Consider the following 14,827-nt stretch of genomic DNA (forward strand, 5'->3'; position numbering starts at 1 on the left):
TACATCAAGTATCCATATTAAGTTCTTATCTTTTCGTATTGATAATAAATAATCTTATTAGTTACTTATACGATGGACTTTCCTAATATATGTTATTTGCTGATGATATTATCTTAATGAATAAAAACTTAAATGAAACAATAAAAATTGATATCGTGCACTTATTTTGCATGAAGAAGTGTTAATGTTCGTGCAAACTAAAACTCGGCTTTGCCAACAAGAACCTTTTATGGTCATCTTATGCAAATGAGCATCTCAATCTTATCACCACAAATCTATTGAGGGATCCACATCTGATGAACCAAATATGAACTCATACATTGATCATGATCAATGAGAGATGACATATCTGTCGAGGAACAAGAGGTGTCATTCATTGACTAGGAAAAAAAGGTCTCCGTTAAAGAGGTGGCAAAATAATTGTAATTGTGACCTAACCCGAGTGGAAGCTGGTGGCAAAAGATTTCGAGATTAAAGATATGCATTGCCGTCAACAACAATCATCCAGGATGGGGACTTAGGAACACACAATAGGAAGAACCATGATTAGGTTAAGCTGCTGGTTTGTCTTGCTTTGCTAACTCAGAAGCTTTGATCTTATATAGAACATTCCACCCAAATACTTGTGTTCCCTCAATGTTCAGCTCACCATTTTGTGTGCTTATTATTAATCTGGGCCACAGCACCTGTACTCAGATCAACTAAACTCTTACCATCCATTAGTGTGAGTAGAGTAATTCCTTCCTACTATTCTGACAAGGTTCCTCTTTGCAGCCACAACTAAAACAAGCCCAGCCTGTGATGTCACAGAATTGGAACTATTCCTCAGTCATACTCATGAATGAAGATGCTTGCTACTTATGATAAATGGTTGCCAAAACTGTGATAGGTAACAAGAGAGATGTCAACACAAGATGGTAATTACAGTGCATTGGATTTAAGAACAAATCACCCATGCATTACTTATTCAGTGGGTGGGAGTTCCTACTGGTTATAGTGCACAATGGGAGAAGAAAAAGAAAAGGAACATAGAGATACTACTTACCCTCCAACATGACAACTGGGTAGACGTTCATACATAGCATGCAGTCTAATGCATTTAATTACAAGCCTTCAAGATAAGTTCTCTATGGACTCATACAGCAGACTAAAGTGAGTGACCTTTAGAAGCTGATGGTCATCAATATGTAGGTCTTCAACAGATTCCTGGCATGTTGTTCCATGGCCATGAACTGATATTCCAGTCGTGGTCTGAGGATGCGATGGAGACGGGAGAAGCCAACTGATGTATGTCGAGCCCTGTTTCGTTGCCCACCATGGCCGGTGACTCTGTGCTGTCGGTATTGCACCATTCAGGGATCATCGACACTGGTGGTGCCGGGATGTCGAGGAGTGCAGATATATCGTCTTGCTCGGTGTTGGCATCGCACCGTGGTTCACTCTTATTCTTGGATCCTGCTAGAAGGGCTAGCCATTGGTAATGCAGCACAAATAGTATAAGTTAGAACACAAAATGCAATCAGAACTTTACAATCAAAGCTTTTTCAGATGAAGAATAGAAATTATAGAAGAAAAAGGAAAGACTCGTGAGAACAGACATCTCATTTATATAGAGGAGAATGTAGTCTAGCCATGTAAAATTTGAATTCCTTTTGAGATTCTAATAGCAGTGGCCAAAATGGATGTTCATGAGTTAGTGAAATCAACACAAAAGCATGAGGAAAGCTTCAGTCAGATACACAGAAAGAACTGAAGAATTAGAAACAAGGGATGCGGAGAGAGAAAATTGAGAAGGAAAAGCTTGATGAAGAGAACAAAAAACAGTCAGCCCACTACAATGCCATCCGTGTCTGCCCAAAAGAGAATCTTTCTAAAAGAGATTTGACAGAGAAAAGCTTGAGGAGCCCCCATGAAGAGGATCAAATTTTACACTACATATGATGAGGGTTGGAGTGGAAATGGTCTTTAGAGATTTGTCTGTGATCCTACATTGGCAAGAACCTCGTGCGTGCCGGGTCACTTTTTTTCTTTTATTTTGGCATTTATTCATACCCTTTAACAAACTACACAGATGCATCCAAAACGACAGAATTCGAAAGAATAAAAGATTAAATTGCAGACAAGTTTTCATATAAGAAAAAGGAGAGGAAAAGAATCACAACAACAATACATCTCTGCTTCTCACGGATAGAAAGATTTAAGAGTGTTAAGAATTACTCTAAGAAGTCCTAAATTTCATACTTAGCTCATATAATTCTACTGCTAATGGAGGAAGATAAATTTGATGAAACTAAGTGGACAGATTCTGAGTTCTATTCTGATGCAGTGCTTCTGTCTCAATCATGTTATCTCATATTAGTAGTTCTAATGCAGAGACTACCAACACATGGAACGGAAACAAGAGGATTAGTTCGATAGAACTCACCCATGTCGCAATCCAAGCCTTCCAACTTCGTGGCGGATCCCAAGGAGCAGCCTTGAGAAGTCTCCTTGATGGCTTCGCTGCTATCGCCGCCGAAGAAGACGTGCTCCCACACCGCTTCCTGCTCGCCGACGGTTGGCAGTGCCAAGAGCTCCCCGAGCTTCATATCCTCGGGGACATGGGCGTCCTGCAGCAGAGCCTCGAGCAGGCCGCTGCTGGTAAGACCGTCGCGGCCTCCGACGGGTTCCGGGAACAATTGGCATGAAGGGAGCTCCATTTTCGCCATCGTTGGCCACGGCACCGGCGGCAGCCGCTGCGGCCGACTTACTTCATAATTTCCCGGCCCAAGCTGCTGCTGCGGCTGAAAAAGAGAGGTTGGCGTCGGCGGCGGCGAGGCGGGCGAGAGCGGGAATCCAAAACCGAGGTGACAGGAGAACAGATTTTGCGGGAGGGGAGGCAGAGTCATCCCCGACGAAGGCCGAAAAATGGCGGGATCCAGCAACGGGGCTGGCCGCAAGGAGGGGAGCCGGGCGCTGAACTCCGCGGCGGAAGGCGGAGGTGGCAGCGGCGGCGGCGTCCGGAGCAACGTCGAAGCCTGTTGCTTCAGCTGGTGATCGAATCCGACGGCCTCTTGCAGCTCCGGCGGGTAGATGGGAAGGCCGGCGCGCTGCCGGCGCTTGAGGCGGGTGTTCCAGTAGTTCTTAATCTCATTGTCCGTCCTTCCCGGGAGCTGGCAGGATCAGAGAAAAAGAACGAGTAGGAGAAAGAGATCAAATTTTGCACGAGAAGAACAGCCACCGTAACAGGGAGGAGAGGAGACGTACCTGAGCGGCCATGCGCGCCCATTTATTGCCGAGCTGGGCGTGGAGGCGAAGGATGAGGAGCTCCTCGTCGGGTGTGAAGGATCCCTTCTTGAGGTTGGGGCGGAGGTGGTTGGCCCAACGGAGGCGGCAGCTCTTGCCGCAGCGCGCCAGCCCGCTGTGCCGCTGCACCGCATTCCAGTTCCCCTCCCCGTGCCGCCTCACATGCTCCACCAGGATCGCGTCCTCCGCCGGCGTCCACGGCCCCTTCTTCAGCCCCCTTTCCGCCTTCTTCCCTCCTCTTTCTCCTTCCTCGGCCTTCATGCCTTCTTCTTCCTACGCTTCGCCTTCTCTTCGCTTCTCCTCCCCCTCTCCCTCTCCTTCTCACATACACTACCAACCTCCCCCTCCTCCTACTTGTCGTTTATATATACGCAATATAATTACAATAAACTAAGCGACGAAAAAGACAAAGCAAAGCTAATCGAGAGGCATAAACACAGCTTCTTCTCCTTTTTCTAATTTGTAGATAAAAGGAGAGAAGAACACAACGAAATCTCTCCCTCGGTTCTTCTCCAGGACAGGGAAATGAGGGGGGATGGAGATGTTTTTATTGCTCGAGGTGGAAGAAAGGGAGATGGTGGCGTTGCGATTCGAAGGGAGCGAGTGGTGGCGGTGGGTTTCGGAGCCGAGTATGTGACTGGGGTCCAGGGCAGGAGGTGGGGCCGCTTCCCAAGAGAAGTCGATACAGAGAGGCGTAAGAAACTGTGAGTGGCCGAGACGGACGCGGTGGCGCAGTGGGTCGATGAATGTGCAGATTGGGAGGGAGGGATATTTATATTTCATGTCGTTATGGATTAATTAAATATATAATTAGTAAGTAATTAAGGGAATAATTGCGGGGAGAGGTGAAGCATGGAGATCGGTCCGCGTACCCCCCGGGTGGCCTCACACGTGGTGCTCCGCCTCCGCCTCCGCCACCCCTCGGTGCTGTTAGCTTAACACGCCTGCCTTCGCCTCCTCCCTTAGCTTTCCCCCACCACCACCCACTCCCTCATCATCATCATCATCATCATATCCGTCTGTCTTAAAATTGTCTTAGTAATCCACTACAACAGTAATTAGTTTAGCTTGGTCTCTTAGTTTGTTTTGTTGAAGTTACAATGGATCATCATTATTGGGTTATAAATGATTAAACTTAACGGTAACAGTTATTATTAGCACTGCCTTCGAAATAAGCATTAGGAAAAATATTTTTTTAATTACAGCAAAAAATATATAATTAATTATGTGCTTCACGAGAAGTTTGTTTGAGTTGAAGAAGCATATTAATGTAAATTAAACTTTTAATTTACAAGTATAATATTTATTTATTTGAAGGAATAATATATGCTTAGCTTATACTGAGAAGGATAGATGCAGGAGTAAATACTTGGCTCACAATTTGAAGCTGCCGTGGCCCACGATTAGAGCCCACCAATGCGACGCTAAATGGATCACCCTGGAAAATTTGCCGGGCCTGCTACGTCACCCTGGGAACACGTCGCGGGTGACTCTGCCCTGCCGGATTTGCCTGCTACCGTCCATTCTACGTACATGCAGATCTATATCCATTGATCAAGTCCTTAGGACGAGTACGACACTGAAAGAGAAAGAGTCAAAAAAACTGCTACTAAGGAGTGACCTATCCTTCCCCAATGGATTTGATGTAAAGAGATCAAAGTCGCCGCTCGGCTTTATGGACTCTCAGCAATGACTTCACCGCTAAATTACACGTAGAGCGACGCATATCGTCGCTGGTCTTCCGTCCCACCCAAGGACGCCATTTTTGGTTCCCCTGCTCCCTTCTCTTGATACCTACCCGCTGCCAACGATCCCACCTAACTCTCTTCTCCGCCGTGGAAAAAGCCCTGTCTTCCCCACTTCTTGATCCGAAATGCGCTGATTCGGCCTTCGTGGGCTCTGAATTGGGGAACAGAGGATGGCTTCCCAGTCCCTGGCAGCGGCAACCGCTGGTCATGGCGGTGCCCGTTGCGGTCGCCATCATGTGGGGTGGAGGGCTCCGCCGAACTTCGCGGCTCCGGATTGGAGACGGGAGGGGGCGAGGGGCGGGAGATTGCGTTGTGTCGGTGTCTGTCTGAAGCCCGTGGAAGATGACAACTTGTCTCCGTCAGCGGCACCGGTGCCGGCGCCGCCTTCTCGGTTGTCGGCGGACCAGGCGGTCGAGGAATCGAGAAAATGGGGTCGCGATTCGGGTTTGCTTCCAAGTATAAGTTCTTTCTTGGCGTTAAATCTTGCCGATTTGGTCTGGTTATGGTTTTAATGTGTCTACATACTTGGAAACCTGATGTAGCATTTATTATTACTGTTTTGGTCATGGCTTCTTTATCGCTGTGAACATTAGTAAGTGAAATAGAACTTTCCTGATCAGATGTTTGGATAAAATTAGATGGATCTCTTGTGCCGTAACAAAATTTTGATTTTACGATCCACCGCTCACTTGCCCCCCGTTTCTTCAGATTAGTCATATTGCATTTTTCTGACATAATGGCACAAAATTCTGATTTTTCTCGTGAATTTGCGTGACTATTGGTAAGGACATTGGTTTTGTTTTTATTGCTTTGGATGTGTCTAGGAAACGGTTTTCATGTAGTAAGAAGACACCTTCTGGCAAGAGATTATGTTTTTGGTTTTAGACAAAGAAGAGAGTTTCTACTGATTTTATTGTTCTTAATGGGTTTTGATTTTTGTTTTAAATGTTTTTCAACATATGATCTCTATTTTTGTACAAGAGCTCTTGGAGAGACAGATTCAGCTTTGATGGGCAAATTAATAACTACATTTATAAGTAGATAATGGTGTTACAAACACTGGTTAATAGGATAGTGCAAATGCTATATAGGTTTCCTTTTTAGGGTTTAATCGGCTGGATTTATAAGTAGGACTATCAAGAAGTAATAGAAAGATAAATGTCTCTCATTCTTTCCTAACCTAAATAGAAAAAAGGAGTCTCATAATTTGTAGTCTTCTTGGCAGTTTCACATTTGGGTAGAGTTTGTGATATGGCCATCCATGATCTAATTCCATGGTGACTTAGGCATGGGGCCGCATTGGACGATAGCAACCAATAATTTTTTTGGTCTTATTTTAACTAACTATTGGCACACTCAACACATGTGGCGAGTGATAGTGAAATTCACACACCATTACCAGCAACTATGCACATAAACTGGTAGCCTATGGCACCATGCGTGGTAATCTCTTGGTCTCTTAAAGAAAAAACTAAAGGTTTGATAGACAACCTGGATTAAATATTTGGGCAACCTGTGTATTCAAATAATAACGACACAAAAAAAAGCTCTTTCGGTGGTATTGAATGGAGATTAAAATGGCACACACACACATATATATACACACAATGTATGTCCCCTATATCTGAAATGTATAGAAGCTCATGTTTCCATAAATGGTGGTCAAGCCAGAACTTCCTTTTGTCATATCTGTATCATTTTTGTTACGTATAACTTATTCTCTTGCCTGTCATATCCGAGTTTCATATACCTTGGGTGAAGGGGTTGTGATTGATGACCATTCTCAAACTTTTTATCCTCATTTACATTTCATGTAGATTAGTGCTTTTCAAGTTGATCCATAATGGTCCCAGATTGCAACTGTTGCTGGAAGTGCTACCATGGAAGGTTCTTGTTCTGGACCATTGACTTCCTTGATTCTAACATGATTTATTGTAGTTATAGTTACCATGATCCTTTATGGTCTATATTCTTGGCATATTCATAGAAAAGCAGTACAAACTTCTGCATTTTTATTTTCCTAATTACCCTTGAAATTTAAAACTGTTTAGGAGCAAATTACTGAAGAAAGAATGTAGAGTTTTAGGACTTGCTCCATGTGAAACAAGGCCAACTGGCAGGTGGTTTCTGTAGAGGTTAAAGATTCATTAATGATCACTCAGTAAACTGGCATCAAAGATGAGAGTTGTTTTTTCTAAACAAACAATAAATAAATTTAGGGCATTAGTACACCTATAAGATGATTAATGATATAGAGAAGGTACTAGTTAGTGTTTGATATGGAGCTGCTAATGATTTGAAATTTTGGATAAAATCTTCAACTTCCATTAAAAAAGTGAGAGAAGAGAAAAGGAGCATCCCAGTTATCAGGATGTCTCAACTCTTAAGCATCCCAGTCTTACCTCTACATAAAGACTAGAGGACAACATAAATTTTTTTTTTCTATTCTTTTTTATGGAAATACCACGAATCAAGGATTAGCATGCCAAATAACATGTGTCAGCATGGGTACAGCAGATGTGCCAAGCTAGAAAGCTGACGTGCTCCATGCCATAGCTTGATGAACTTTTGGTTTCCCTATCCACACAGTAATGTGCTAACAGAACAAAATGGAGCCACACCATGCTAAAATAAAGTACACACACACATTCCCCATTCCATGATGTTCTAGTTAGACATACAATGAATAAAATAAAGCATGGAGACAAAACATTATATGCAGTAAAACATATTAATAATTTTTAACTTAGCTTTTGCTTGAGCTACTGATGGGGAAAGAGCAACTATGCACACTAGCCATGCTGGTTCTTGCAGACTTGACTTTGCATGATGCTTGGGAGTGTCGATGCATGAGCCTTTAGTCAATATTAAGGTCTGGGGAGGATCAATATATGTAGACTTAATCCTACATACAAAGGTTGTTCACACGACACATATCCTTCACACGTGGATTGGAGCAACCTTATCGTGGTGCGAACGGTCACCCTTTTTATACAACCCTCTTTTGATTGTTATTATCGTCTGATCTTTTTAGTCTTTATTGCAACTTGTGGTATAATCAAGACAAGATTTATCTTACTTCAAGTTTTAAGATGGTCTACACTTGTGGCAGTATTTTCCGTCTGGTGAATGAAATGCTTTCAATTTGCAGAGCCATTGTCATTGACTGATCTCTCTGTTACTGAGAAAGGATCTAAAGTACGTGTAGCATATCAGGTATAGGCTGTTTGGTTGTACAACCATATTATGATTTTATGTTAAAGGTGATCACCTGCAGTAATCATGAACAAAGTTTATTCTTCTTGGCTCTTCTGAATAGGGTTTACCTGGTGCATTCAGCGAGGCCGCTGCCCTGAAAGCATACCCACAGTGTGAAGCTGTTCCATGTGAACAGTTTGAGGTTGCATTCAAGGTTCAGTAAGATATCATCTGAGGTGGACTAATCAATCGAACATCAAAGCATGTGATCTTTAAGCATTCTTTTTCATTTACAGGCTGTAGAACTTTGGTTAGTCGATAAAGCAGTTCTTCCAATTGAGAATTCAATGGATGGAAGCATTCATCGGAATTATGATTTGCTTCTATGCCATAATTTGCACATTGTGGGTGAGGTGCAGTTGTCTGTCAACCACTGTCTTTTAGCTTTACCGGGTGTGAAGAAGGATGAGTTGAAACGCGTATTAAGCCACCCACAGGTTTATGTATAGCTATGTGTCTATCTACTTATCACTACTAATTATTTTTTGCTTTTATCAATAACTTCATCATCTGCAGGCACTTGGCCAATGTGGAATTGCATTGAGCAAATTGGGTGTTATTCGAGAAAGTGTCGATGATACTGCTGGTGCTGCTCAGGTAGCTAATAGAATTTGTATTTCTATGCCTCAAGAGCTAAAGTTTGATCATTCTAAACCTCTTTACAGCTGATAGCTTTAAAAGGTTTAAGGGATGCAGGAGCAATTGCAAGTGCCCGAGCTGCAGACATCTATGGGCTTCATATACTTGAGGAAAATGTGCAGGCAATAGTTTTTATCTGATTAATATTAGTGTGGTAGATCTTTTCCTTGCATGACGCCTTTTGTCTAAATTGAAATGCAGTTGTGGTTAGCATAGATTTGAAAATATCTCAAGTATATCATGATCATTTGCTGCTTCTCATGTTCTATGGGCTTTGTGGGATTTGGAATAGAACTAAACTTTTTTTTTTTTCATTTTAAGTTTGGTTGTCACTGTAGCTGCATGCTCCAAGTAAATCACCATGATATTATTTATAACTAACATTAGAAATATTTAGTATGTTGCTCTCCCAACTTTATCTATTTAATTTCTTTTCTGTTAAATAAGTGCTCCAGTTACTAATTATATACCATCATACTGTTTTTGTATTTTTGACATGGTTTCAGTCTTGGAGCTTTACATGTTTGGCCAATTCTGGTGAAGCAGGTTTGATATTGATAAAAAAAACGTGGTGGCTTATTGTCATTTCAATCACTGTCATAGAGTTTCATATTCTACCAAAAACCATGGTGACTGTTTTACATTGAACAAAGAAAATGGTAAAACATGGTTCCGGTCCTGGCGCTTTACATGTTTAAACAACTGTCTAGACACAGGACACTGACATTGACTAAAAGAATGTTGAATGTTTATAATACAAATCACTATCAAATTGTTGAAACACTGGAACATCTTTACATTGGTCATGCACCAATTCTAATTTTTCATGAAAAAGTTACTTTAATACGTTGAAATACATAAATAAGCTGATGTAGCAACTGACTTATCTGTAGAATACCGTATAGCTTAATTTAGTCCATCTGATGAGGTTCCATCCATGATAAAGCCATAAGGAATCTTGACTGATACAAATTTGTTTACTGAAGCTATCAGTGCATGATGTTCTCTGACAAATGTTGTATTGACAGACAACTATTCGTTGAATGTAATTCTGACAGTCAAGGATTCTCAAACCTTTTACCATAGTAGGACTGCAGCATTTGAATCTTTTTGGTCTGTTTTCAGTACTCAGATTCTGATCATCTGTAGTAATGACAGGATGTCCCAAAAAATGTTTTAAGGTGTCTTGTTCTTGCTCGTGAACCTATACTTCCCAGGACTGATAGGCCCTTTAAGGTATTATACTGACATGCTGCCATGTTTTAATGCAATTTTATATAAAAGAATGTGAAGGGAAGTTTTTCACAAATTGTTTCAGACTAGCATAGTGTTCACTCTTGAAGAAGGTCCTGGAGTATTATTCAAAGCACTGGGGGTTTTTGCTCTGAGGAAGATAAATTTGACAAAGGTATCTAAATAAAGTAATCTAACTTTCAGCCTTTACAGTAACAACTATTTTTTTCATCAAATTGATAATTTGTTGATCAACTTTAGATTGAGAGCAGGCCCCAAAGGAATAACCCTCTTAGGGTTGTTGATGACCTGAACCATGGTACAGCCAAGTAAGAATGTCAGTTTTTTTAATTTCTTTTCATCCAAGTGCATGCCCATTTTTATACTGCTTGTATTCTTATTGTGATTTTTTCAAAGGTTGCATATGCCAATTTTTCTGACTTATGCCCACACTTGGTCTAGTACTGTCTCAAGGGCCTATCTAAACAACATTGGGTTTGCATAGCCCATGGGAACCATGCAAACTAGCATACACATTGCGACACATTATAACATGGGATGCACATTAGCAACCTTGATTTCTTAATATCAAAGTATAATTTTGCACTGCAGAGATATTTATGCTTGGTTCTTTTGAGTTAACTCCTATATGCTACTTAAATGATGGTTTTTGTTTTCAGGTACTTTGATTATCTATTCTATATTGATTTTGAAGCATCCATGGCTGAGCCTCGTGCACAGAGTGCTTTGTCCAACCTCCAGGTTAGTTTATTTCTCTTTATTGTAATGTTTATTAGATATTGAAATGTAATGTTCTTTCGATATTGAAACTTTCAGAAAGACTCAACAGTATCTTGCTTATTAACTTCTATTCGTGCTGCAGGATCTTGACTACTTGTCAGGAATGTTCATATCAGGAATATATATATATATATATGTATATATATGTATAAATATGTATACATATATATGTATATACATATGCATATACATATGTATACATACATATGCATATACATATGTATACATACATGTATACATATGTATATGTATACATACATATATACATATGTATATGTATACATGTATATATGTACATACATATATATACAAATACACACATACACACACACACATATATATATATATAATCATGAGAATAGTACCACTAATTGCCAATTAATTTATACAGAGATATTCGTCCTTCAAACTTCAAAAGGTTCCTGCAAAACTCAGTTAAGGGTTCAACAAGATTTTTAGAGAAATGATAATTAGCAACAAAAACCTTTATGTAATGTACAGCAAGGTACAAACTTTTTGTACTGTCAAGTATCAAAAAGTAACTGCCTTTTCGATGCTCATATTGACCTAGAAACAGTTTCTACCTGTTAATCTTAGCTGCAAAATCTTTGGAGTACCTTTGACTCCTTTTTTTAACTGCCCTAACATTAAGGAACCTAGGTTGATACTCAATATCTATGAAGCAAGATTTTACTAATGCTATAACTGTCAATCTGTCATTCTTATTAACATTGTTTTACTAATGCTATAACTGTCAAGATTTTACTAATGCTATAACTGTCAATCTGTCATTCTTGTTCAACATTGTTTTCCATTTCTGTATATGATGATCCTAAATGGCTGCAAGGAGAATTGACCTGACTGCTTCTTTCTATTCCATTGACCTTTCGACAGTTTTTTTTTCTTTGCTCTTTGTTTTGAAACTCAACCTTGCTCTTGTAAGCTTAGATGATAAGGCATCTTGGTTCAAAATCTGGAATCCTTCTTATGAGTAATAATTAACTGTTGTTTTAGCTTTTAGCGAGTGACATGTGGTAGCTTAAGCATATTTGTGACTTTTATAGATAGGACTTAAGAAAAAAGTAACCTGCTACTTCACAGTCCTTTTTCTGCTTAGTGTCCATGGAGCTAAAATGTTGGTTAATGTTACTTTTGAAATTTCAAGTTGTACAAGTTCTTGCACATTATGTGGTATTCGCCCTTTGTGATGGTTCATAACTGCAACTACTTGCATGAGTCATGCGCTTGGACTTATCAATCTGATCCTCTCTTCATCCTAAGAATTGTTAAAGTTTTGTGTAAGTGTATTCCATGACCAATTTAAATTTTGTGTTTTTATCCATAAATATTGGATATTTAATATCCCAATGAACTCATAAAAAGGTAATTAGATTGGATATGCCTAAGAAAAAGGTGCTTAATGCCACATCATGATTGCTTAATAATATTAGTTATCGTGGTTCATATGATACTCTGGACTTAAACCATGTAATACAAGACACAAGCGGTACTTATTTTGTAATATGTGCCTGTGCAGGAATTCGCGACCTTCCTTCGTGTACTTGGATCTTATCCAATGGACACAACTCTGTAACTGTGTCGACATCTTGCAGCTTGATTCTTCCTAGCAGCTTGAAATCGAGAATGTACCTAAAGCCATGAAAAGAAAGTGTGGTTGTAACATTTGCGTTCTCCAGGAGTCAAAGTATTTGGAATCCTATTTCCATTAGGTGATAAATTTTACTTGTTTGAAGTTCTTTTTAGTTCTTTGCTGCCCGAAAGATTCAGAAAAGCACATCATCCATGCATGAGAGCAGCTGATAATTGAACATGAACATCATTGTTCTTTCGGCAATAGCCATATAGCGATTGTTAGAAAACCTCAAGTTTTATATCTTGTAGTTTTTCATTAATAAGTATAAAATATATGTTTGTGAACATCAGATCCAGACTGAAACTATTACAATTCTTTAAGACTGATTTATACTGTTCTTATCCCTGAATTTTGATATGTTGTCTTTTCATCATGCTTATGTTCATTTTTATTTTTATTTTTGAACTTTCAAGCAACAAAAAAAGGAAAAGTAATGGTGGAATGTTTGTGCACTCTACTGCTTTAAAGATTCTGTTCAGTAATGTAATATTTGTGCTCAACCCAATCTGATCATTGCAATTAAGCCGAATGCAATCACTTATTTCACTGATCATGATCTGATAAAAGTTGGTCTCTGCCAATCCACATATTCTTTACATGTCTGTGGGAGACAAGTCCAAATCGTTGATTGTTATCAGATTTGGGTGTAGATCTTCCGTATGTGGATGAACAGAAGATTTACTCGACACAACCCTCCAAATCGTACTGAACATTCAGGTCTATCGTGCAAAGAGAAGGGTCAAAAAGTTTCGTCACCGATCAATCTCCACTGTGACAAAGGAAGACGCCAGTTCGAAGCTTCGTCCTCGAGCTAGCCAGGGAAAAGAACAATGTTTTGGTTGAGACCAGTAGATGCATTAATAGATAGGTAGGAAGAGAGAGAGAGAAAGAGAGAGAGAGAGAGAGAGAGAGGCTTTTGATTTTTTTTTGACGGAAAATATCTTTATTTTTAGAATTTTTTAACAATATTTTTTAATCTAATATTTGGAATACCCCCACACCACCTAACCTTTTGCCCTCTCTTTCCTTTCTTTTCCTATGGATTGATTCGTAGAGTGAATCCAATCGATTACATTATTGTTATACTATGTTACTTTGTTTTAACAATACCGAAAAAAACTATAATATAGTAAAAAATATTTTTTATAAAATTTATATAAGGATATTATGTTACATTTTCTTTTACTGCATTACAGTATTTTCTTAGTATTACTAAAATATTATAACATAGTGTGAAAACATTATAATTACATCGATTCATCCCATAGATCGATCCATGAAAAAAGAAAGACAAAAAAAGGAAAATCTATTAAATCAAAAGTATTTTATGTATTATGTATAAAAAAGGGCACTGTTAAAAATTCTAAAAATGAAGAATATTTCTCGAGAAAAACCTAAAAAAGAGATTTTTTCTTTAAAAAATCGCTAAAACATGTTTGGATAGAAAGAGATACTATTCTATATTTGTTTTCTTCCCTCTCTATCTCTATCATTTTAATTAGTTAAAATGATCCCACAGTATCTTTCTTAATCTCTCACATTTTTATTAGTTGAGGTAAGTTTATTATTTATAAAGTTTCCAACATCAAAGAGAGAAGGAAGAGACAAAAGAATGACGGTAACTCGCCAAAGAGCACCAATGTGTTGTTCAAAAATAATCTACGTTTCACGCTTCTATTTATATTGTTTCAAGTCTCATAACTTTAATTTTAAAAAATAATAGAAGTTGTTTTCTTCCAATTTTACGTTTAGTGTTTTCCGTGATAATTATGTCATCCATTAAAATTTTTATTCGAAAAGTAGTATCGATTAGATGGATCATCAAACCTAAACTCATACAGATCATTATTAGCAAGAAAAATGTTTTGGTTGTGACATCCAATGAAAGAAGCTTACCTAACAACACTTGGAGAGGGCATTGAGTAGCTGAGAATTTAGTTGCAGGTCACACCTTCTCTTCTAACATGCATATGTTTGACATTAGTTGCAACCAGCTGCTGTCACATCGACATCTAACTTTGTCTCATGGAACAATTAGGTTTCAGTGTGTTCATGGAACAATTCATGAACATGAAATTCCCAGTCCTCATGGATTGATCAAACTGATGTAACAAGTTTCACTGTTCTTGATAAAAGTAGGATTTTGGTACACCAGAATTCACCAACTGGATTGTCTTCATTCATTCTAATTTATTATTCAAACTGCCCC

The 14,827-nt window shown here is 39.1% G+C and overlaps 2 protein-coding genes across 3 annotated transcripts; one reads left to right on the top strand and one right to left on the bottom strand.

The window, feature by feature from the left end:
• Positions 1-902: 902 nt before the first annotated feature.
• Positions 903-3,838, bottom strand: LOC103983468 (transcription factor MYB97-like). 2 transcript variants are annotated; one of them, XM_018824938.2, is made up of 3 exons: positions 3,247-3,838; positions 2,426-3,152; positions 903-1,455 (listed from the first exon to the last, which is right to left on the bottom strand). In XM_018824938.2, the coding sequence occupies exons 1-3, from the start codon at positions 3,544-3,546 to the stop codon at positions 1,196-1,198; spliced, it is 1,287 nt and encodes a 428-aa protein (XP_018680483.2). In that variant the 5' UTR covers positions 3,547-3,838; the 3' UTR covers positions 903-1,195. The 2 variants fall into 2 exon arrangements, with proteins under 2 accessions (XP_018680483.2, XP_009398956.2); XM_009400681.3 differs by having other exon boundaries at positions 903-1,467; positions 3,247-3,837.
• Positions 3,839-4,876: 1,038 nt separating this feature from the next.
• On the top strand, positions 4,877-12,967 carry LOC103982888 (arogenate dehydratase/prephenate dehydratase 2, chloroplastic). The gene is made up of 11 exons (XM_009399953.3): positions 4,877-5,489; positions 8,185-8,249; positions 8,353-8,445; positions 8,528-8,728; positions 8,808-8,888; positions 8,957-9,052; positions 10,089-10,166; positions 10,249-10,338; positions 10,425-10,492; positions 10,844-10,925; positions 12,502-12,967. Exons 1-11 carry the CDS (start codon positions 5,204-5,206, stop codon positions 12,556-12,558), a joined length of 1,197 nt encoding a protein of 398 aa, XP_009398228.2. The 5' UTR covers positions 4,877-5,203; the 3' UTR covers positions 12,559-12,967.
• Positions 12,968-14,827: the final 1,860 nt, after the last annotated feature.

Source organism: Musa acuminata, chromosome BXJ1-4 (assembly GCF_036884655.1).
Source record: "Musa acuminata AAA Group cultivar baxijiao chromosome BXJ1-4, Cavendish_Baxijiao_AAA, whole genome shotgun sequence".
NCBI lineage: Eukaryota > Viridiplantae > Streptophyta > Magnoliopsida > Zingiberales > Musaceae > Musa > Musa acuminata.